This window comes from Mustela nivalis (assembly GCF_964662115.1).
Source record: "Mustela nivalis genome assembly, chromosome: X".
NCBI classification, from domain to species: Eukaryota; Metazoa; Chordata; class Mammalia; order Carnivora; family Mustelidae; genus Mustela; species Mustela nivalis.
Genome location: NC_139040.1, coordinates 113,961,206 through 113,985,160, shown reverse-complemented (window position 1 = coordinate 113,985,160; position 23,955 = coordinate 113,961,206). Strand labels below are relative to the sequence as shown.

Genomic DNA, 23,955 nt, shown 5'->3' with positions numbered 1-23,955 from the left:
CTCATCTTTTCCTTTATAAAAGATAGTAGCTCTGGCAAATGTCTTTTTCCCAGGTTCCACTTTGGTTTTTTGACTTTATAACCTGTATCCCTATAGCATTGCCCAAATTCTGCATAGTCCTTTTGTTTGTTTCTTCAGGCTTCTACCTGTAGTATTAAGCTAAGAACAGCCTTCCTTACCCCAAGGCATACTATACTATATACTTATTTACCTGATTTTCTTTTATTTTTTCTGTGATTTCATTCTTTTACATTTAAATCTTTTAACTAAGTTATTGGCTTAAGGCTTGAAACTGGGATGTGACTTTAATTGGTAGCCACCTGTCCCAACTAATTTGGTGGTTTCCCTACTGACTCGGAATGCCACTTTTATCAATGTGCTAAATATTTATGCTTACTTAACTTGCCCTGGTCCTTCTTTTTTTGTTTGTTTTTAAAGATTCTATTTATTTATTTGACAGAGAGAGATCACAAGTAGACGGAGAGGCAGGCAGAGAGAGAGAGAGAGAGAGGGAAGCAGGCTCCCCGCCGAGCAGAGCGCCCGATGCAGGACTCGATCCCAGGACCCCGAGACCATGACCCGAACCAAAGGCAGTGGCTCAACCCACCAAGCCACCCAGGCGCCCTGCCCTGGTCCTTCTTCCAGGCTTTTTATTTGGTTCCATTGACGAGGCTCTCTGTTCTTAGTTGCCATTCTTAGTATATTTTTCCCTCTGTATCTTTATAGTAATATACCATAATTCTTTTTTTTTTTCCTGATTAAGCTTTTGTTTTAATGGGTCTTAAAATTCTGTGACAGATTTTTGGTCAAGTTGTTTCCATTAAAAAGTGCTGATTTTAGGGGCGCCTGGGTGGCTCAGTGGGTTAAAGCCTCTGCCTTCGGCTCAGGTCATGATCCCAGGGTCCTGGGATCAAGCTCCATATTGGGCTCTCTGTTCCGTGGGGAGCCTGCCATCCCCCCGCCCCCCCGCCTGCCTCTCTGCCTACCTGTGATCTCTGTCAAACAAATAAAATCTTTTTTTAAAAAGTACTGATTTTAAAAACTAGCAGCTTAAAACTGCCCCCCCCCCACACAAAAACAGGTGGTCCACAAGACATCCTCCTTTCCTTCTAAAGGTTTTATGAAGCATTGTTATAACATACCATAATTCTTGACTTGGTTTGTTTTAATTGCCTTTGCTCTGCCCACATTTCATCACTCTATTTTACTGCTATGTGAAATTCATTTCAAAATTTGACTCTTAAAAAGTTTGACATTATTTATTCATGAAAGCTGTTGCATTGAGACTTTCTAATAAATCCTGGAGATTTGGGGGGAGTACCCTCGTGTTGTCAGAAGAAATATTAGTGTGTTCTGCAATTATTCAGCAAACATTTATGGAATCAGTATTCTATGTGATCACTTTTCCATAAAGTCCATGGATTCCTAAGAAGGTGTTTAAGCATTTTTTCTTTACTTGAACCTTTTACTTTTTGTGTCTCTGAAAGAATTTCGATAGAAAGTTTCAAGCAAAACCTTGGGTAATACTTCAGTTTCTCCTTGTAGCCCATAATGATAACATCTCTGCTTATGGGGCGCCTGGGTGGCTCAGTGGGTTAAAGCCTCTGCCTTAGGCTCAGGTCATGATCCCAGGGTCCTGGGATCGAGCCCCACATAGGGCTCTCTGCTCAGTGGGGAGCCTGCTTCCCTTTCTTTCTCTCTGCCTGCCTCTCTGCCTACTTGTGATCTGTCAAAGTAAATAAATAGATAAATAATCTTAAAACATAAAAATACCAGCACGTAAGTAGTCCAGAGACAGAGCGGGGAAGTTTATGCATCAGTGCGTGAGATCAAAAGACTGACCACTTTTTGTTTCCTTCCCACACAGCTTTCTGCAAGTTCTGATCAAAGTGCGAAACAGACACAACGATGTGGTTCCTACAATGGCACAAGGAGTGATTGAATACAAGGAGAAATTTGGCTTTGATCCATTCATTAGCAGTAACATCCAATATTTTCTGGATCGGTTCTATACCAACCGCATCTCTTTCCGCATGCTTATTAACCAGCACAGTAAGTTGGGCTTTTGGTCCTCTTGTGAAAGGGCACCCAGAGTGATTTCTTCCAGATGTTTTCCTGTTGCTTCACTGATCTGAAGTTTGGTCTGTAGAAATTTCGTTTCTAGTTTAATTTTTCCTAAGTAAATCCTATCCATTAAAAAGCTCTTCATTAGTATTCTTAATGGAAATCCTTGAAATGTTGATGTTCACATTAGAGGCGGGAACTCCGCCTGCCTTTTAAGCCTCTACCTTTACGTTCCTGGTGAGGGCGTAATAGTACTTTGATGTGTCTCTGAGAATGTGGTCTAGTCTTTATTCAGGGGTTATGTGTTTTTCTTTTTGGTTTTAAAAACATCAATACTGGGAATATTGAATTGGCATTTTGACAATCCGAGCGATTGATCTTTAATTTCACCGTGATCACAGAAATCAGATTAAGCAAACTGTCAAACCGTAGTCTCCTATGGAGAGTTTTAGTCCACTCACCAGGATGATAAGCGGATAGGAAAAAAACAACTAAAATTCTTGCCACAAAAAACTTTTTGGCTCATTTTCAGTATTGTCTCTTTGCCTGATATCATAATTCTTAAGAAAAAGCACCTACACGTCTACAGCCTAAATCGTCCCCTTTGCTGAAGCAAAAAATGAGCAGAGTATTTCTGCTAACTTGATTTATTTGGATTAGTGAGTGTTATACAATTATTACATGTGGATTGGTCCCAAATGTATATCTTAAAAATAGAAGTGTCTGACAGTTTATAGGAAATTTAAATGAAAAAAGAACCTAATTACTATTCAATTAAACTACTTACATAACTACAGGGTTTTTTTGACCTAAATGTGTCTGTCTACATATATATGTACATGTTTTTAGATCACTGATTAAGCTTGTACACCTCTGTTTTTCTTCCACTTAATCATTTGGAAGTGTATGTATTGGCCTAATGCCCTTATTTGTCATTTTTCATAATTTAAAATATCCCCTATTGTTTTTCAAAGATCTTATTTATTTATTTGTCAGAAAGACAGAGAGAGAGAGAGAGAGCGCGCGCACACAAGCATGAGAAGTGGCAGGCAGAGGGAAAAGCAGGCTCCCTGTGGAGCAAGGAGCCCGAGAGGGGACTCAATCCCAGGACCTAGGCTCATGACCTGAGGCGAAGGCAGACACCGAACCAACTGAGCCACCCCGGTGTCCCAGATCTTCCCTATTTTTTTTTAAGATTTTATTTATTTATTTGATGGAGATCACAAGTAGGCAGAGAGGCAGGCAGAGAGAGAGGGAGAAGCAGGCTCCCCGCGGAGCAGAGAGCCCAATGTGGGGCTCGATCCCAGGACCCTGGGATCATGACCTGAGCCGAAGGCAGAGGCTTTAACCCACTGAGCCACCCAGGAACCCCTCAGATCTTCCCTATTTTATCCCCTAACTTAAATTCTCCTTTTGTGGAATCTAAGCTCTCTCCAATTTTTGTTTGATTTGAAAATAAGTACATCTATAAAAATTTGGATTCAGATTACTTTTTTCTTTGACGCTCCTTTTGGCTTTTATTCAGAAGTAATATTTTGTAAATCTTGTATAGCGTGGAGGTATTTGAATGTAGTTTTAAAGATACTTGAACAAAAAGAAATATTGGAACACATATTATTTGTGTATACTACATTGAAAAGTACTCCCCGTGATGGAGGCATTTGAAATGTTCACGGCGAATTCACTTCACAAGCCTGCACTAACAGTTCAGACCGCATTTTCTAAGTAAGTGGTGAATGTTGGAATCCATATCTGGAGTAGTACTGAGAAGGTGAGTAAACTTGGCTGAGGATGAAAATAACTTTTTCATCCAAGTCACATGGGGTCAGAGAGAAAAGGGCTGGACCCCTGGCATTGGTTATTGCTTTCTGACCTGCTAAGTGCAACCAGAAGACCTTAGAACATGTCCTTCCCGGGTGCCTGGGTGGCTCAGTGGGTTAAAGCCTCTGCCTTTGGCTCAGGTCATGATCCCAGGGTCCTGGGATCGAGCCCCGCATCGGGCTCTCTGCTTAGCGGGGAGCCTGCTTCCTCCTCTCTCTCTCTGCCTACTTGTGATCTCTGTCTGTCAAATAAATAAATAAAATATTAAAAACAAAAACAAAAACATGTCCTTCCTCCTTTGCCATCCAGTAGAGCTGATCTCTCCTCAGTGTATGTGTTCTCTAGCTTTAAGTCACTCTAGATGCTAAAATGATTCTTAAAAATAAGACAGTCATTTCAAAACCTGGTAGACTACATTGCCTGCTTTGTTTTTAATCTCTCGCTTCCCTTTTGTGTTTGTTTAGCACTTCTGTTTGGTGGTGACACTAACCCGGCTCATCCTAAACACATCGGAAGTATTGACCCCACCTGCAATGTGGCTGATGTTGTGAAAGGTAAGGAGGCCTCTACAATGTTAGTGATTGTGGTCCAGACAGGACTATGGTTTAATCGAGGCCATAGGGTTATGATGCTGAGTTCTTTGCTGATTCATTAGGTCTCTCTGGGCCCAAGCCACTTGTGCCAAATAGATGTTCTTTCTAGGCATTTCAGGAAAAGATGCATAATTAGCAGCATTCGACATGGGAATTTCTACCTCATTGGCTAGTTTTGTCTTGAACACTAACTGGTTGTTAGCTTCAGGAACATTCTAAGTTTTGATTGCTCCCATTATCTGAAACTTCCAGAAAATGTAAATCCATGTTCTAAAGTTTGGCTAAAATTCACATGGTTGTAAAATTCCAGCATTTTTCTGGTGTGCACCCCAGGTCTGGGAATCTATGTGGGAAGTGAGCTTCACCAGTTTACTGGCCAGGGGGCTGGATGGGCACTGTTCTAGTAGCCTTAGGGTAGAATAGAGCCCCACAACCATATATCCCTGGTACCCAGGCACTTCAAATTTGAACAGCAGTTTCCTCATTATTCATTTAAGGTAAGTGTCACCTCCAGAAAACCTTCCTAATTATAAGTGACCTACCAGGTGCCTGGACCTTTTCAGGTTTTTACTTTTTTCCTGGTGTTAGTTACTCTGTGCAGCTTCAGATTCCCAAACTACCCCTTCCCAAGATTGGCTCTCCTACTATGGCCCTCCCCTCTCTCCTCTGAACACACACAAGTTTTCATGACCACAGCTATCCCGGTTTTCATCACAGATCTTAGTTGTTCCTACTTTTTCTGAACTCAGTAGGAAGTTCAGTAGGAAGCAGACGAGGGCCTTGTCTTGGTGAATCTCTCAAGCCCAGTTCAAGCAGAGAGACCTTTGCTGTTTGAACTTAGAGGGCCAATGGAGGTGGCCTAGTAGATGCAGCCTCCCCAGTGGAGGAATAGACCAGACCTTCAGCGGCTATTGGTAAAGAAAACCTGTGCTCTTTGTTTACTCTGGGCATTGCTAAACCCAGGGAAAGGGACCCAGGCATGGTGGCCTTAGCTCACCCGAGGATCGTTGAGCTGTTCGGCCTTGGGTTAGGTAGGATACATCTACTCAAATTACCTCAATTTTTTTTTTAATGTAATTGTATTTTTTATTAGTGACTTTTTTTTTTAATTTTTTATTTTTTATAAACATATATTTTTATCCCCAGGGGTACAGGTCTGTGAATCACCAGGTTTACACACTTCACAGCACTCACCCAAGCACATACCCTCCCCAATGTCCATAATCCCACCCCCTTCTCCCAAACCCCCTCCCCCCAGCAACCCTCAGTTTGTTTTGTGAGATTAAGAGTCACTTATGGTTTGTCTCCCTCCCAATCCCATCTTGTTTCATTGATTCTTCTCCTACCCACTTAAGCCTCCATGTTGCATCACCACTTCCTCATATCAGGGAGATCATATGATAGTTGTCTTTCTCTGCTTGACTTATTTCGCTAAGCATGATACGCTCTAGTTACATCCATGTTGTCGCAAATGGCAAGATTTCATTTCTTTTGATGGCTGCATAGTATTCCATTGTATATATACACCACATCTTCTTTATCCATTCATCTGTTGGTGGACATCTAGGTTCTTTCCATAGTTTGGCTACTGTGGACATTGCTGCTATAAACATTCGGGTGCATGTGCCCCTTTGGATCACTACATTTGTATCTTTTTAGGGTAAATACCCAGTAGTGCAATTGCTGGGTCATAGGGCAGTTCTATTTTCAACATTTTGAGGAACCTCCATGCTGTTTTCCAGAGTGGCTGTACCAGCTTGCATTCCCACCAACAGTGTAGGAGGGTTCCCCTTTCTCCACATCCTCGCCAGCATCTGTCATTTCCTGACTTGTTGATTTTAGCCATTCTGACTGGTGTGAGGTGATATCGCATTGTGGTTTTGATTTGTATTTCCCTGATGCCGAGTGATATGGAGCACTTTTTCATGTGTCTGTTGGCCATTTGGATGTCTTCTTTGCAGAAGTGTCTGTCTAGTGTCCAGAATCTATAAAGAACTTAGCAAACTCAACACCCAAAGAACAAATAATCCAATCAAGAAATGGGCAGAGGACATGTACCTCAATTTTTTTAAGGTGACTCAATTTTTTTTTTTAAGATTTTATTTATTTATTTGACAGACAGAGATTACAAGTAAGCAGAGAGGCAGGCAGAGAGAGAGGAGGAAGCAGGCTCCCTGCTGAGCAGAGAGCCCGATGTGGGGCTCGATCCCAGGACGCTGGGATCATGACCTGAGCCGAAGGCAGAGGCTTTAACCCACTGAGCCACCCAGGCACCCGACTCAATCTTTTTTTTAAAGTGACTAGGCCCAGCCTCAGCTCCCTAAGAATCCTATAGGTTGCTCCCTCACAAGGTAACCCAGTGGTTGATTATGACCTCTGCAGGCCCCAGGGTAAAGGGGAGTAGGATCAGTCTTGTCCTAGCGTGTGTTCATCAGACCCTAGCCCAGCAGCTTTTATGAATCAGAATGCCTGGTTCAGGTAGTTGACTGCCCTTAGAGAAAAAGGCACAAATTCAGAAAGCAAAAGGGCATTATTATGTCCTGCCTATATGCCTTTTCTTTTGAACTATAAGCAATTTGAGGTCAGCTTCTATGTTTTACATTTGTTGTTATAATGCATATAAAATGTAGTATATGCCTTTAAGATGGTCATATAAATATTCCTTGGTTTGATAAATGTTAAGCCTTTTGATAATTTTTTAAATCAGCCTTACTGAGATCAAATTCTCATATCCCTGCAAGTCACACACAAGGTACACACAGCTCAGTGGTTTTTAGCACAGGTGCACAGCTGTGCCCTCATCACCACCATCAGTGTCACACTGTCGTTCCCAGGGAAAGAGACTGTGACCACTGGCCATGGTTTCCCCCCCACCCAGCCCTAGGCAACCGCAGGTCTCCTTTCTTTCTCTAGATTTGCTATGCTGGACACTTTACTGTAAGTGGAATCACACAGTACGTGGCCTTCTGTGTCTGGCTTCTTTCACTTACCAGAGTGTCTTCAAGGGTCATCTGCATTGCAATGTGGGTTAGTACTTCATTCCTCACCACTGAATAACATTCCTTTGTATGGATATATTGCATTTTTTTGATTCATCAGCCCGTGGACATTGGGTTAGCTGGGCAACCTAGAACATGTTATGGGCCTCAGTTTCTTCACCTGTAAAATGGTGCTTTTGGTAAGTCATCTTTATCATAGGGTTAAATGAGTTAATAGAGCTCCTGAAGCAGGGCTCGCACCCAGTAAGGACTGCAGGCAGGTTTACTAGCGGTGGTCCTTGGGTGTCACAGAAGTCATTTGGCTTCTCATTTATGCCATTGCTTATATAATAGATTGTTGCCTTTACTTTTGTTTCTGGCGTAAACTATGACATATTTTTAAAAGTCATTCAGGACACGGGATGACTGGGTGGCTCAGTTGGTTGGACAACTGCCTTCGGCTCAGGTCATGATCCTGGAGTCCCGGGATCGAGTCCCACATCGGGCTCCCAGCTCCACAGGGTGTCTGCTTCTCTCTCTGACCTTCTCCTTGCTCGTGATCTCTCTCACTGTCTCTCTCTCAAATAAATAAAAAATCTTAAAAAAAATTTTTTTTTAAAAGTCAGGACATTTATAAGACAATTGGATGTTTGACATTCAAGAAATGTTAATTTTTTAGATGTGATACCGATATTGTATGTTTTTTTGAAGGAGTCCTTGCTTCTAGAAAGCTATTTTTTTAATGTTAGGCGTGATATAGAATGACATGTGGGTTTTGCCTCAAAATGACCCATAACAGAAAAGAGTGGGCTTGTGTTGAAAACTGTTGAGGTTGGTAATGGGTACGTGAGGAGTCCTTACATTGCATTCTGTATCTTTGCATATGCTTGCAATTACTCGTAATCATGCTGTAAAAACAGACCCGTGTTTATCATCTCATCGTTTCTTCACAGTCTTTCATTCCTTTTCAGAGAGATTTAAACCATGAATCTGCAGCTAGATAAATAAGAGAGTTCTAAGCACCTGGTAGCACTTCCGTGGCACAGAGAGATGAAGAGGCGCTCACGTGGGTCAGGAAGGCAGGTGGGGAGTCAGGAAGTCAGGTTAGGGGAGACAAGGAGGAGGAGCCAGCTGCCCTTGACTCTTCAGATGCAAAGAATCTGCCTTTTTGCGGCACTTCCTGTCTGTGCTGCTCTTCCGGGCCTTGTTCTGCACTTCCGGTCTTGGCCTTACTTGTACTTCCGGTGGTTTCTGTGCCTGCGCTGTAGATTTCTCAAGGGCCGGGATTGCTCTAACCACTTCTGCATCTCTCCCTGGGACGCCAGTTTTGTAGTGGAAACTAGCTGAAGGTGATGCGTAAAGCAGTTTGATTCTTGCCCTTCCTCCTCCCTCCTCCTGTACTTGCAGCTCTGACTCCATTCTTTCTCCAGCCAGTTTCAACGTTCTACCCAGGGGCACCGCAGTTGTAACTATGAATGAAGCTTCGGGTGTGTCCTCATGTAATCATTCCTGCCACTTGTGGCATATAACGTAGAGCCTGGATTTCTGGGGATGCCGGGGCCTGTGACAGTCACCCCCTGTGCTTTTTGACCACTCAGATCACCACTTCCCCTGACATCCACTCTTGCACACACACACTCTTGCCCCACGCTCCTCTGGTAAAGAGGAGGGGCTTGTATGTTCCCTGTTCCTCACCGTGTCTTTCAAACCAGGTTGTTCATTTCTCAACAGCCCGTTCCCATAAGGAATGAACAGCGGAGGGTGGTTTCAGTTTCGGAAAGTGCATAAATACATCAAGCCGCATTCACACGATCAGCTCTTCTGCCACCCCTCACTCCCTTCACACATCGTCCCTACTGATAATGCACAGCACACTCAGTATGCTTGTGTATACTTTCTAGAATGCTCTTTTGCTTCTTCTACCTGGTAGGGTGGATGCTTACTAAGGGCCACTTACTTGTCAAACCATTGGTATAAGTTTTCCACCTGTTGTGGCTCCATGATTTATTTCAGTATTATGTAAATTGAAGAAATGCGAGTACGGAAAAGAGACTTATCTCCATTAATATCAAGTCGAATGCTTTGGAAAGACTTGATAAAGAACAGTCTCTTAAAAATGTAAGAAATGACAGTGAACAGATAACTCTTAGATTATGGGGCAGTGCTGAGTAAAACTCTCAGAATGAACCTGAGCTCACGTTGCTTCACAAGTGTCTTGAAGTTTATTACTCTTTAAAGGAATAAGGATCAGAATTCACAGATACATGTAGCATTGTTAATCTAAGAAAGATGACCTAGGACTCCAAACTAATCCATATTGAAGGAAAGGGCTTTGGCCATATCAAAATCTTCTATTGACAGAAGATAATTGTGTATTCAATTGTGCATTTTGAAGTTAGTGTTTACAATAATAGTCATACTTCGGGGCTTCCTACTTTATCCAGCACTTTTGTCAGTCACCCAACTCCTGTCCCTAGTTGGGTCCATTGAGAGGACTAATGCCATGGCACCAAAACACTAAAAAATGCTCATTGAAGAAAGTTTAGAAAATGTAGAGAAAAAGAAAAGAGAATAAAAACACCTGTTTTCATAACTAAGTGAGAATGTTGTTTTATACATTTGAGTTCATACCACATCGAAGGATGATTATGCAACAGCAAATAATGTGAGTAATCCTTGTCTACAAAATCCATAGTATTTGTCTGTTTCCCCTTCTCCAGCACTAATGCCCATCACGCATGACCTTCCTGGATGAATTCAGCACCTGACAGTGTGGCCCATTTTCTATCCTCTTTCATTATAGTTGGAGTCCTTCCTGTGTCTCATCTGCTGTACTCATAATCTCTGTATGCGAATGGGTTTTCCAGCTGCATGTGTATAATCTTTTATTCTTCAGTGGAGTATTGGCCTTAAATCAGGTCCCTTTCCTACCCTGGCAAAATGGGCCGGGCAACCTAGCAGGAAACCAGAAGATCTCTTCTCCCTGTAGACTAAAGCACATTTTAACAGTCCTCTCTCTGTTTCATTGCCTCTGGGCCCACTCCTAATTCTCTGCATGTCAGGATACCTGAGCAGATGCTGTTTCTGGTTCAAGTTAAGACCGAGAGAAGGAACAAAGCGGAGAGCACCAGTGGTCAAAAGGCCTGCAAATTCTTCCCTGTCTCAGAGCAAAAAGGCACTGAGTCTCTTACCCCCAGGTGCCCCAGGAGCAACAATCCGAATGTCTCAAAGGGCCCACGCCTCACAGTTAAACCCAGTACTCCCAAGTGCTGGCAAGAAGAGGAAGAAATGCGTGTCGGTATCTTTTGACTCTTGGTGAAGGCTTGCTGCTCCCTTCCTCTTTTTCAAGCAGTTGGTATTTTTTTGTTGACTTTTTGTCTTTTCATATCCTACTAGATTTCCCCATTATTTTGCTTGGTGTATCTCTATCTTAGATACTGTTTTCCTTTCATTTGGTTTTCAGAAGCTTGATGTGGAGGGAGTAGGGGTTCTGGCTTTCGCTGACAGCTCTACTGTTGATTTTCGCAGCTGTGGCGATCCTGCGTGCATTAAGCACAGTCACATCTCCAGCCCACACGCCCTGCGTCACACACGCATGCCTACGTATGCACATTTATGTGTCTTGCAGCCATACAGAACCTTCTTGAACGCACAACGATGCCATACTTAGATCTCTTGAGACAAACTACGGAACACTTTTATGTGGAAGGGTAGGGACAATATTTTTATTTTGGACTAGACAGTTGTATAAACGTGTAAAAGTGGGGTGCATCTTGCATAACACTAATTAAATGTGCAGAACACTGAAGCGTGCCCTCTTGCTGCTTACTTAGCACATAATATCTACCTTTATACATCTGCAAATTATAGACTCACAGTAGCGAATGCTAGAATTAGTGTTGTAAAGCTGTTCCTATTATCCTTTGAGATATCCTTCCATTGTGACCCTTTTCCCTCCTGTCTTTGTAAGAAATGGAAAATCTTCTGGTAAGATCGTTTTAAAGGTACAGACTTAAATGCTTGGCCCAGGAATCAGCTCTCACAGTGATGCTATCTTGGCCGTGTTGTTCCTCCATGCTGTTACATGACAGCATACAGATGCTATCCTGAGAGCCTGTCGTTACTCTGGCTCAGAAATAATGTCTTCTGCTCTTACTTAGGGCTCTTCAGGTTGTAAGGTACAGAGATCCACTTGTGTTAGCCCAAGAAATAAACTTATTAAAGAATGTAGTAGGTTCCATGGTAATCCAAAGGCAAGAAGCACCTCACTTTGGAGCTATAGATATTGGAACTGGGAAACAGAGAACAAGGTGGTTTTCTGTGTTTCTTTGCAACTGGGGTTGCTGAGTCACAGTCCCTCCATCTTTCTCTTGTAGGCTGACTGACTTGTTTAGGGCAATGGTGGGCACTCCAGGCCCTCTGGATTATAGATTATAACTCCCAGTGGGTCCTTTTTCTCTTCTGCCCTGTCTGAGTGTCTCAAACCTAAATTCTCAACAAATGAATTTGGTTGGCTCAGCCTGTCTTTTTGCCCCTGAACCCAGATTTTAGGATTCTGGTCAAATTGTAGATTGGTTTCCCTGCATTAGATGTTCTACCCTCACTCATCTGGTTGGCTGGGGTTTGGAGAGTAGGAGAAGGTCCAGTGCCTAAAAAAACCTCTGGTTCCTACTCGGAATGGGTTCTGGGTAGGATGATAAACATACCTTACCAGAATTGCTTTGTAGCTTAAAAGGGTTCTAAAGCAGCGTATCTCTGACTTTGTGATGCTTTATGGCTGTTCATGTCACCTCTTCTGACAGTGGCTTTTTAAACTTGAGCTTGACAGTTTTTTATATTCTGTTAGATACAAGTTAGGGACCTTGGCACCTTCATGTTTTTTTTTTCAGTACTCAGATTTATCCTTGTCTAGCCTCTTACAAGATATTTGTAAACAAATGATTATGTGTCTTCATGCTAGGGGCTAATATTTGATAGCAGAATTCTGTGGTGAGTTTTGAATAGGAAGATCTTCTTTTTTTAAGATTTTATTCATTTGACAGAGAAAGAGATCACAAGTAGGCAGAGAGAGAGGGGGAAGCAGGCTCCCTGCTAAGCAGAGAGTTTGATGCGGAGCTTGATCCCAGGACCCTGGGACCATGACCTGAGCTGAAGGCAGAGGCTTAACCCACTGAGCCACCCAGGTGCCCCAGGAAGATCTTCTAATAGAAAAGTCTAATAAAATAATTTCCATAATGTAGTAAACATTCCTATGCACTTAAAAAAACAACAACAACAATTCCTGGGGCACCTGAGTGGCTCAGTTGATTGAGCGGCTGACTCTTGATTTCAGCTCAGGTCATGATCTCAGGGTCCGGGGATTGAGCCCTGCGTGCTCAGTGGGGAGCCTGCTGGAGGTTCTCTCCCTCTCCCTCTGCCCCTCCCCGCCTCGCTCTTTTTCTCTCTGTGTCTCTCAGGTAAATAAATAAAAAATAAACCTTAAAACCCCTAATTCCTGGCTAAGTTGAATCTTTTGGGCTACTTGCTGTATGAACCTTCACCCTACCCTTAAATAAAATATATTTTGTCTTGTGTGTTTACAATTTGAGTAGCCTGGGGAAGTACATATGTGCCATACCCACAGTTTTGTTACTTTATTTTATTTATTTTCATTATTTTCCTTGAAAACAGATTTTTAAAATAATAGCATTTATGTTCAGTGACAATAATAGTCATTTCCTGATACTTGCTTTTAAAGGTTGGTGGTAAATACTGGCCCAAATATATTGCAGACAAAAATAACTTAGTAAATTATCATATTTTACAATTTTGGCTTCTAATTAAAAAGTAGAAGTGTTACTAGAATGTTTATGGTAAGTAGAACTTGCATTTTACTCTAGAATAAAGGAAATGAATTAATAAGCCAGTAGTTGAATTTTAGGTATATTGTTTCAAAGTTTTTCATGTGTATGTCGTACACCCTGGTGCCCCATGACCCTTCATGTCCTGGGAGAGACAGTGACAGAATTAGCATGACCTGACCTTGGCTTTCTAGGCAAGTGGGCCCCAAATCTAGCTTCTCTTCAGAATCATTTGCTAAGTGTTTTTTTTTTTTTTTTAAAGATTTATTTATTCATTTTAGAGAGAGAATGTGCAAGCAAAGGGAATGGCAGAGGGAGAGAGGGAGGGAGAGTATGTTAAGCAGAGTCTTCACTGAGCATGGAACGCAGGACTCAGTCTCCCAGCCCTGAGATCAAAACCTGAGCCAAAAGCAGGCGTTGGACGCCTAACCAGCGGAGCTACCCAGGTGCCCCTTAGTTCTTTACAATATGGATTCCTAGGCCTCAATGTAGACCTACCACATCATACTCTCCAGGGGTTCATTTTAGAATCTGTCCAGGTTTTTTTTTTTTTTAACTTGGTAATGAATTTTACATACAGCCAGTTTTGGAAATCACTCTAGGCCTTAGTTCCCAGTCTGACCAAAAAGAATATGTGTCATCGGTATAACTGACTGCACCTTGAAAACCTTATCATGAATATGGATTGTTCCATATTACGCCTCCATCAGAAAGGATGAATACCCAACTTTTGTATCAACATGGACGGGACTGGAGGAGATGATGCTGAGTGAACTAAGTCAAGCAGAAAGAGTCAATTATCATATGGCTTCACTTACTTGCGGAGCATAAGGAATAACATGGTGGACATGGGGAGATGGAGAGGAGAAGGCAGTTGGGGGAAATCGGAGGCGGAGAGGACCCATGAGAGACTGCGGACTCTGAGAAACAAACCGAGGGTTTTGGAGGGGAGGTGGGTGAGGGGATGAGTGAGCCTGGTCGTGGGTCTTATGGAGGGCACGGACTGCATAGAGCACTGGATGTGGTGCATAAACAAGGAATCTTGGAACACTGAAAAAATAAAGCTAAAAAAAAATTTAAAAAAAGAAGGATTGTTCCATGTGACAATGCTCTAGCATGGGCTCCAGCCAGCCAGGCTCTACCGACTGAGCAGCCAGGTGCCCCCATAATGCAGTTCTTAATTACAGCATTGATACACTATAATTAGGAGTATGGTTTAAAAATTCTTATTCACATGTGGTTTTAGGAACCATACTGTGTCTTTGTGTTTCAAGTTGCCTGCTTCTTTCTGGACTCGGTCATCTTGCCCATGTTAAATTTATGTAACACTTTTTCCCGCACGATGCTGTTAAAATCTCGTGCTCCTGGCCAAGCCAGGGCCATGAGGAACCTGTACATTTAGCGGGACTAGGTTCTTTTTCTTTTATAGTGAATGGAAGAATGATGTTTAAACGTCCTTAAAGGTGTCACATACTTGGGGGCGTTGTTTTGTGGAGGTGTGTTGGCTTTGTATGTGGTTAACGAAGCATCATGTTCAGATTTGGTATTTGTTGGTTGAAGGAAAGTGGCCTTGGAGGTTCTCAGTCGTCTCTGTGCTATCGTGTCACTAGGTGGAGATGTAGCGCTGCTCAGCGGTGTAGCCAAAGCGAAGAGTGAGGCTTGAGTTCTCTCCTTACAAGACTGCTTTGCACATATTTGATGAGGTTTCTTCTACTCTAGGGAAAAACTTGTAAATTTGGTATGATTCTGAATTTTTGTTTTCTTATATTAGAGTTTAAAATCAATCCTTCTTTAATGTCTGTTTTCACACCAATCAACTCTGTTTTAAAAAAATTTTTTTCCTCTTAATAACATGTCCTTTGTCTGTCCCTCGTTGTTTCATCTTGTCATCGTTATTCTAATGTCTCTGTGACTGTTCGTAGTGGTTTAATTCTAAAAGTCTAGTAATATAACTAGAATTTTTTTCTGGGGTCAAATATTATATAAAATTTTAATGTGGCAGCAGTATGAGATAAATGAACCAAACTTTGTAGTCTGAACATACCTGAATCTTATTTTTATATTAGTTTAGGCTGCCAGGGTCTAATTTTTAAAAAGTACAAGCCTGTTTCCAAAGACCTGGTGTCCAGTTGAGAACATTGCAAACACACCTACAGAGGATTTTCAAGTAATCTGAGTATCTGATCTTTAGAAACTGTGAAGGTGGAACTTTAAAAAACAATCTCACTTTAGAAAAGATTCTGGCTGTTCCTCAAATGTTTAAACACTGTGATACCTTATGGTCCAGCAATTTTCCTCTCCTAGGTATACATTCAAGGGAAATGAAAACATATGTTCACCAAAAAACCTGGGATATGAATGTTCGTAGCAGCATTATTCATGATAGCCACAAAGTGGAAACAACCCAAATGGCCCTCACCAGATGAACGGATAAACAAAACATGCACATGTGCAGCATGGTACCGTTCAGCCATGAGGAGGAATGAAGTACTGACCCACGTTGGGACATGGGTGACCCTTGGAGACACTCTGCTAAGTGAAAGCACCAGACACAAAAGGCCACGTATTGTGTGATTCCATTGTGTCTAGAAAGCAAACCTACAGAGAGAAAGGAGACCCATGGTTGCCTAGGGCTGAGTGGAGGGAAGCCACGGCCAGTGGTCACGGAGTCTCTTTTCCCGGGGATGACGTTGTGATGTTGATGGTGGTGATGGGGGCACGGCTGTGCACCTGTGCTAAAGACCACTGAGGTGTGTGTACACTTTAAATGGGTGACTTGCAGGGATGTGAGAATTCAATCTCAGTAAGCCTGGTTTAAAAATAAACTATCAAGAAGTTTAACATTTATTCCAGGAAGGACTATGTACTGACCATCTAATCGGTATATATTAAGTTCTGTAGGAGTTACAAACCCAGTGTAAGACAAACCCTGACCACAGGTTGCTTCCAGTTCAAAAGAGGCACCCACACAGTCTATAAGAATGCACTTTCACTTTCTGAATGTTTCCCATCTTTCGAGACGTAACCGCCTGAATTCTCTTCCAACTATTTCTTTAATAGCCCTGATCTTCTTACCCTATGTCTTTTTTTTTTCCTTTCAAAAGCAAACTGTTGCTACTCAGACTTTGATAAATAGCAGCCCAATCCTATGAGCTTTAGCTAACTTAAAGGACATTTTAAGCTACGGCAGTGTTCCCAGTAACTTAAAGTTACTGTGTGTGGTTCATGGAAACCCATTCGTTCAGCAGATACTGATATTTCATTACAAGTAATTGGCAAATCTTAATACTTTTGGCATTATTATTTTTTAAAAAGATTTTTTTTAAAGATTTTATTTATTTATTTGTTAGAGAGAGAGTGCGTGCAAGCATAGGCAGACAGAGCGGCAGGCAGAGGCAGGGGGAGAAGCAGATTTCCCGCCGAGCAAGGAGCCCGATGCGGAACTCGATCCCAGGACACTGGGATCATGACCTGAGCCGAAGGCAGCTGCTTAACCGACTGAGCTGCTTAACCAACTAACCAACTTAGGCGTCCCTAAGAAGATTTTTAAATTCTTTTTATTTCAACTGATGAACAAACTTTTATATATTACCTTTTTAAAAAAGATTTATTTGTTTATTTTAGCGAGAGAGCACAAGCAGGAGGTAGAGAGGGAGAGGGAGAGAGAATTGGAAGCAGATTCCCTGCTGCACATAGCTGGACTCAGAGCTTGGTCTCATGACCCTGAGATCATGACCTGAGCTGAAACCAAGAGTTAACCAACTGTGTGCTGCCTAGGCACCCCAACATTGGTATATTTTATTAACTAAAATCTCTGGATTACATCAAGGTTCACTCTTTGCGTTATCCAGTTCTCCTTGCTTTAACAAGTGCATAATGATGTGTACCCACCGTCACAGCACCCTTCAGAGTGGGTTCACTGCCCTCGGAATGCCCCATGCTCTACCTATTCACCCCTGCCCCTCCTACCTCCCCCTGAACTCCTGATCATTTTACTGTCTTTATGGTTTTGCCTTTTCTAAAATGTCCTATAGTTTTTAACTTAAAAAGTTCTTTTTATTATTGAAGTATAGCTGGCCTACAATGTTACTGTCAGGTGTACAACATAGTAATTCAGTAGTTCTGTATATCACTCTGTGTTCACCATAATAAGGGTAGTCACCATCTGTCGCCATGCAAATCATAACCACAAAGAAATAGCACTTGACAGCAGTCAGAACAGCTAATATCAAATGACAAGAAATAACAAAGGTTGGTGCAGATGTGGAGAAAAGGGAACCCTCGTGCACTCTTTGGGGGAGTGTATTTGGTCCAGATACTATGGAAAAGAGTATGGAGGGTCCTCAAAAAACTAAAAATAGAAATACCATATGATCCAGTAATTCCACTTCTGGGTGTTTACCCCAGGAAAACAAAGACACTGATTTGCAGATATATGCGCCCCTGCTTTTACTGCAGCATTATTTGCGTTAGTCAAGATGAGAGGCAGCCTAACTATCCATCCGTAGATGAAGGGATAAAGGAGCAGTATATAATACAATGGAATATTACTCAGCCATAAAAAAGAATAAAGTCTTGCCTTTGATGGCAATACGGATGGTCGTAGAGGGTGTTATACTAAGTGAGATAAGTCAGAGAAAGACAAATACTATATGATTTCACTTACATATGAAATCTGAAAAACAAACAAACAGACTTATAAATACAGGGAACAAACTGGTGGCTGCCAGAGGGGCGGGTGGGGGAGAGCCGAAATTGGTGAAAGGGATTATAAGATACAGCTTTCCATTTATAAGATAATGAAGTCAGAGGGATACAGCATAAAGAATATAGTCAATAATATTGTAACAACAAATACCTTTTGCTGCAATTTAGTCAGCTTCCATGGTGTTCAAAAGTAGTCTTGAGTTCATAGATTTTCATAGAAAATGCCTTTTAGGAATATTTAAAAGCTAAACAAATGTACGCCTAGTATAGAACTAGCCATGTTGTCGTTAGTGCGGCATTTTGATATTGTTGCCATCATTACAATTTTAAAGGAGGAGAAATTCTGGTTCAGTCCCAATAATTCTATTATAGCCAAAAAAGACTTGTTTTTTCAAAAGCAGTAATTAATTCTGAATCCATCAGTTTAGTAGCTGTCCTAGTTTTGTTTATCTGTCTATATGCCTGACTGCCCATATGCTTTTATCTAAAGCTAAACTTATTTATTGCTTTGCAGATGCCTATGAAACCGCCAAGATGCTGTGTGAGCAGTATTACCTGGTTGCTCCAGAGCTGGAAGTGGAAGAATTCAATGGTAAAAGAAAAATCATTTTTACTGTACATACAAGGAAGTTGACTAAAAATCTGATGATACCTGAGCTATATTGCAGTGAGATTTCCTCACATTACACTGCTTTCTCATCTTTCTTTTCTTTTTCAAGCTTTTCTGTCTTCGGTCTCCTAGGCATAATAGGGTAAGGAGTTTTCGTACAGGAGTTTGTAATCTCCTCGAACTCAGAGTTCTTGGAACAGAAGTCATCAAGGTAGAAATTGCACAAACAGATGAACAGGCAGTTCTCAAAACAACAAATGCCAGGCAGTCAGGAAACATATGGAAACATGTGTAACTACACTAATCAGAGAAGTACAAACAAAAATGGAGAAATGCCATTTTCGTCTTTCAAAATGGCAGTGATTATAATGTTGTAATACTTTGAATTGGTGCCCAGAAAAATACTGTTGACAACACTTACACATTTCTGGTATAGGTTTAAATTAGTACAACCTTTCTCAAAAAATGCTAGCAATGTCTTTCCTCTTGGCCCAGGAAATTAAAATTCAGTAATGGTCATATTCTTTGGTCAAGTAAATTAAACTTCAGAAAGTTTATTATGTGAAAATAAAGGTGTACACAGATGTATGTATAAGAATAACAACCACAGTGGTTTTCTTAAACAGAAAAATTAGAAAACAACCCCAGTTGTCCACGATAGAAGATATTTAAGTTGTGGTACATCCATAAGATAGAATACTAAGCAGCCATTCAAAATAACGCTTTAAGGGGTGCCTGGGTGGCTCAGTGGGTTAAAGCCTCTGCCTTCAGCTCAGGTCATGATCCCAGGGTCCTGGGATCGAGCCCCAAGTTGGGCTCTCTGCTTGGCGGGGAGCCTACTTCCCCCTCTCTCTCTGCCTGCCTCTCTGCTTACTTGTGATCTCTACCTGTCAAATAAATATATAAAACCTTTTAAAAAAAACAAACAAAAATAAAACAAAATAACACTTTAAAAGAATATTGAATGTGTTGAAAAAGTTGAGTTTTTTAAACACAGGCTATAAAAATCCATTAGTGTCACAAGTTCAATGGGAAATATTTTGAAGGATTTATAGCACCAAAACAACAGCTTTCTGGGCTATAGGTGTGTAGCTGATTGTTACCTTAGTCATATGATTCTATATGTATTTGCATGTTACCTTTATTTGTAAGTCACAAGAGAGACATGCGTGTTGGGAAAATAGAAACAATACAGAATGTAGGGTAAGAAGTGAAAGTTCCCTTGTTCTCTGAGGACTGGGCAGAGCTTTTGTTTTTGACATAAATGGGGTTGAAACTATGCATGTTCTATAACTGGCATTCTTCACTTTGCCTTGAAGATCTTTGCATGGATTAATGTCATTTAGAGATTATCCACAGTGTAGATTGCCATTATGGAGTCATTTACCATTGAGCGGACATTTAGGATTTCCAATTTTCCCATATTCTTTATAACGAACAGTGAAAGGTGTGTCTGTGTCTGCAGGGTGGGAAAATTTGTGAACACATGGAAGCATTTCTGTAGGTTGGGTCCCTAGAAGTGGAATGACTGAATCTTAGGGTGTGGATGTTTACAGTTAAAGATAAACCAAATTTCCTCTCAAAAATATGTTAGGGCGCCTGGGTGGCTCAGTGGGTTAAGCCTCTGCCTTCGGCTCAGGTCATGATCCCAGGGTCCTGGGATCAAGCCCCACATTGGGATCTCTGCTCAGCAGGGAGCCTGCTTCCCCCTCTCTCTCTGCCTACTTGTGATTTCTGTCTGTTCGATAAATAAAAATGTTAAAAATGTATTTTGCTTATAATGAGATCAACATGTGAAAAGATGTTAGGCTGTTGTAGGACAGTTGCCCCTGCATTCTGCCAGAAGGTATCCAAGCTACTTTCCAAGTCTGTTGGGTTCTCCGAGAAGAGTTGTGCCCATATTTTGGATCAATACACTGCCAGAACCGAAAGGACTTCACTTGAGTATTCCCAAGTAGAAACATCTCAGTCTTCTCTCTGCTTTTTCATACTGGCAAGGTGAGGCCTAACCTCACTCTGCATGTTTCTCTTTGTCAAACGCGGAACTTAAAAATCGCAGGTGATAACCGATTGCTCTTTTGCATGAATGGCAGTCTGACTCACTGTAAAGGCCAGAGCAGCCAGCCCGCTCTTGCTGAGTCCCAGGAGCCAGCTGTGTCACACATTTCTTCTCAGTGAAACTGTCACGCTGGGCAGCGCGCCTCACCAGGAGAAGAGATTAACAACTATTTTTGGCACTGTCTCGTGCATGATTTTTCAAGTCCCCTTTCCCATCACTAAGATAAATGAATGCTGCTGGTTATAGGCGACCTCTAGTTCCCTGTGGCTCTGGGTAATGTGTTTATGATTTCTCTTTACGATTTTCTGAATGTCAGAGCTCTTTGTGGATGTGGCTAAGGGCGGTGCCTTCGCACTAACAAGTTCTGTGGTAGAGATGCAGGTCAGATGTCAGTCCTGAACACCTTAAGTAGATGTCACTTTGTAAAGAGTGGATGTTTCCCACAGCATGTTGCCCATCTCAGTTTTCCTTAAAGGAAAAATCCATCGGATCCAGATTCCTACAGATTCATTTTCAGAGTCTGCTTCTTTCTCGTTGCTTCCATTACCCCACAGGCGCCTCGAACCGTAGTGAGGAATAGCATTGCCCTCCGCTGTGTGCTTGACAGCAGTGTGGCTGCCGCTGACCCGAAGGAACCTCTGTTGCTTCCCGAGAATCATTCCATCAGTTTGATGTATCATCTTTCGTTCTGAATCTCTGGGCATTTTTTCTTTGCCATTGTAGACCCCTGAGAAAGTAGTGAATGGGACTACGGAGAACATACTTTGTGAACACTGTCAGTATTTACTAGTCATCCCAGGAACTCTGGATATTGGGAGCCAGCTAAAATAAACTTTCTTTTTTCTCCTTCTGATGACACTTAACAGGAGCAATAAAAATAACAGATGTGTTGGGGCGTCTGGGTGGCTCAGTCGTTAAGTGTCTGCCTTTGGCTCAGGTCATGATCCCCGGGTCCTGGGATCCATCCAGCCCTGCATCGGGCTCTCTGCTCAGGGCAAGCCTGCTGCTCCCCTTGCTTGTGCTCTCTCTGTCTCTATCGAATAAATAAATAAAATCTTAAAAAAATAACAGATGTTTATCTTCTATCAGGTTTCAGATTTTTCTGACTTGCCCCCGGTGGCAACCCACGTTGGTTTCTCCAGACAAGCATCCATTTTGTCACACTTGTTCTCATTTTAGCTTTCTTATTCTCCTGAGAAATCACTTGCCAAAACGTTAAGCAAAGACACCTCTTTTCTTACCTGTTTTGGATCCTTGCGGTGAGGCAGCCCGGCTCAGAGGGATGACGTGAGCTTTGTAGCTCTCCAGGTGGTGGGAGAGGACACATGGAACAACTTCCTTGTCTCCTTGTCTGTAAGATCACCTTGCCTGGTGATAAAAGGATACTGTTGCTGGGGCCTTAAATACAGCACCAGACACAGACTGGGTATATATATATATATATATAATCTAGAAATGGTGAAGAAATGCAAGTAGTAACCATAGTCTTATCTTTCCCAAGCCAACTCTGACTTCCAGTAGCCACCCTTTTATTAAAAACATATATATATATATATGTTTTTATATATATATAAACATATATATATATAAACATAAAAACATATATATATGCATTTCTTCACCATTTCTAGATTAGTCTTTTCCTGTCGAGAGGTTCGTTCATAGCTCTGCGTTTCATGGGCAACATGAAAACGTCAAGTCAGGGGCGCCTGGGTTGCTCAGTCGGTTAAGTGTCTGCCTTCAGCTCAGGTTATCATCCCGGGGTCCTGGGATGGAGCCCCGCGTTGGGTTCCCTGCTCAGCAGGAGGCTGCTTCTCTCTCGCCCTCTGCCTGCCATTCCCCTTGCTCGTGCTCTCTCTCTCTCTCTCTCTGTGTCAAATGAGTAAATAAAATCTTTAAAAGTTAAAAAGAAAATTTCAAGTCATTCTATATATACGTTGTTATAAGAGGGTTCCCAAGGGGTGCCGGGGTGGCTGAGTCAGTTAAGTGGCTGACACCAGATTTCAGCTTAGGTCATGATTTCAGGGTCCTGGGATCGAGCCCTGTGTCCAGATCCATGCTCAGCGAAGAGTCTGCTTGCCTCCCTCCATCTACTCTCGCCCCTGCTTGCACTCCCTTTCTGTCTCTCAAATAAATAAATATATAAAATCTTTTTTGAAAAAGAAGGTTCCCAGGAGAGGCTTGTATCTATCCTGGGATCTTTGATTTCCAGTTTCCCTATATTGGATACTTTCGTGGTTATTTTCGGTCAAGGGGTTCTCTACAGTAGTTGAAAAGCCATTGCTGGTAGCCCTGTTAAGACCATAAAGTTAACTTTTTAGTAGTGATACTAGCCAGCATTTATTGACTACTTACATTGCGGCGGGCTGTTTGTAAGCTAGTTTATCCCTGTTAACCCGTTTAATCCTTATAGTAACCCAGTGAGGTACATACGGTGCCCATTTCAGATATAGGACACTGAGGCCCAGATGTTTTAAATACCTATTAATGTGACTGTTAAATGCCAGAATCAGGACTTAATCCCAGGATAACTTTGAACTACACTGTGTACTGTTTCTCGTAGCCTCATCCATTGACTTTGGGACTTAACCAATCATCTCTAAGTGCCCAGCTACCTTTTCTCTTAAATGCATTTCTTTTCTGCTTAGCCTCTACTTTATTCATTCTTATAGGAGAGCTATCTGAAAATAAAATTCTCTGTATCCCATGTAGAGTTCTGTTGGTATTTATTACATGTTTTTCAACTAATGGTTTTTGGAGCAATGACTCTATAAGAGAGACTTGATTATTTCTTGAGTCTTGAGCATGAGAAACCTGAGCCATTTTTTCCATTTACTTTAAAAAATATACTTTAGATGGAAAATTCATATTGCATTTATGTTCTATTTTAGAAAGTTAATAAATATCTATTAAGGGTCCACTACATAAAAGCCATTGGACCCAGGATTAGGTTAAAAGTTATGGACAAAAGCATTGGACTTGATTTTAAAAGGAAGGAAAGACATCTAACCTATAATGTTCTGCAAGAAAGTACAAGTAATTGAGCAAGCCTACAGATGACTCCTAAAGAATGTTGGTTCAAGTGAAAAGAAAAAAACACATCAGAGATTAGATTTGGAAAAAGATCTGGAGTGAAAAGGTTGAATTCAGAAGGCTGTTTATATGACTAATCATGCCTTTTGGTACAAGATAGCCCGAGTGTTCAACTTGTTCCTGGGGAGCCATTAAAAGGACAATAAAGGAATACAAAGAAAAACAGCAAAGAAACCAGGGGGCCGTCATC

The 23,955-nt window shown here is 41.7% G+C and overlaps 1 protein-coding gene across 1 annotated transcript in view; it reads left to right on the top strand.

Moving 5' to 3' along the window:
- Positions 1-23,955, top strand: part of PDK3 (pyruvate dehydrogenase kinase 3) — a 79,735-nt gene that overhangs the window by 30,251 nt on the left and 25,529 nt on the right. The window contains exons 4-6 of the mRNA XM_082716488.1: positions 1,868-2,052; positions 4,350-4,439; positions 18,518-18,595. Of these exons, the coding sequence (XP_082572614.1) occupies positions 1,868-2,052; positions 4,350-4,439; positions 18,518-18,595 (353 nt within the window). The remainder of the gene's footprint in view (positions 1-1,867; positions 2,053-4,349; positions 4,440-18,517; positions 18,596-23,955) is intronic.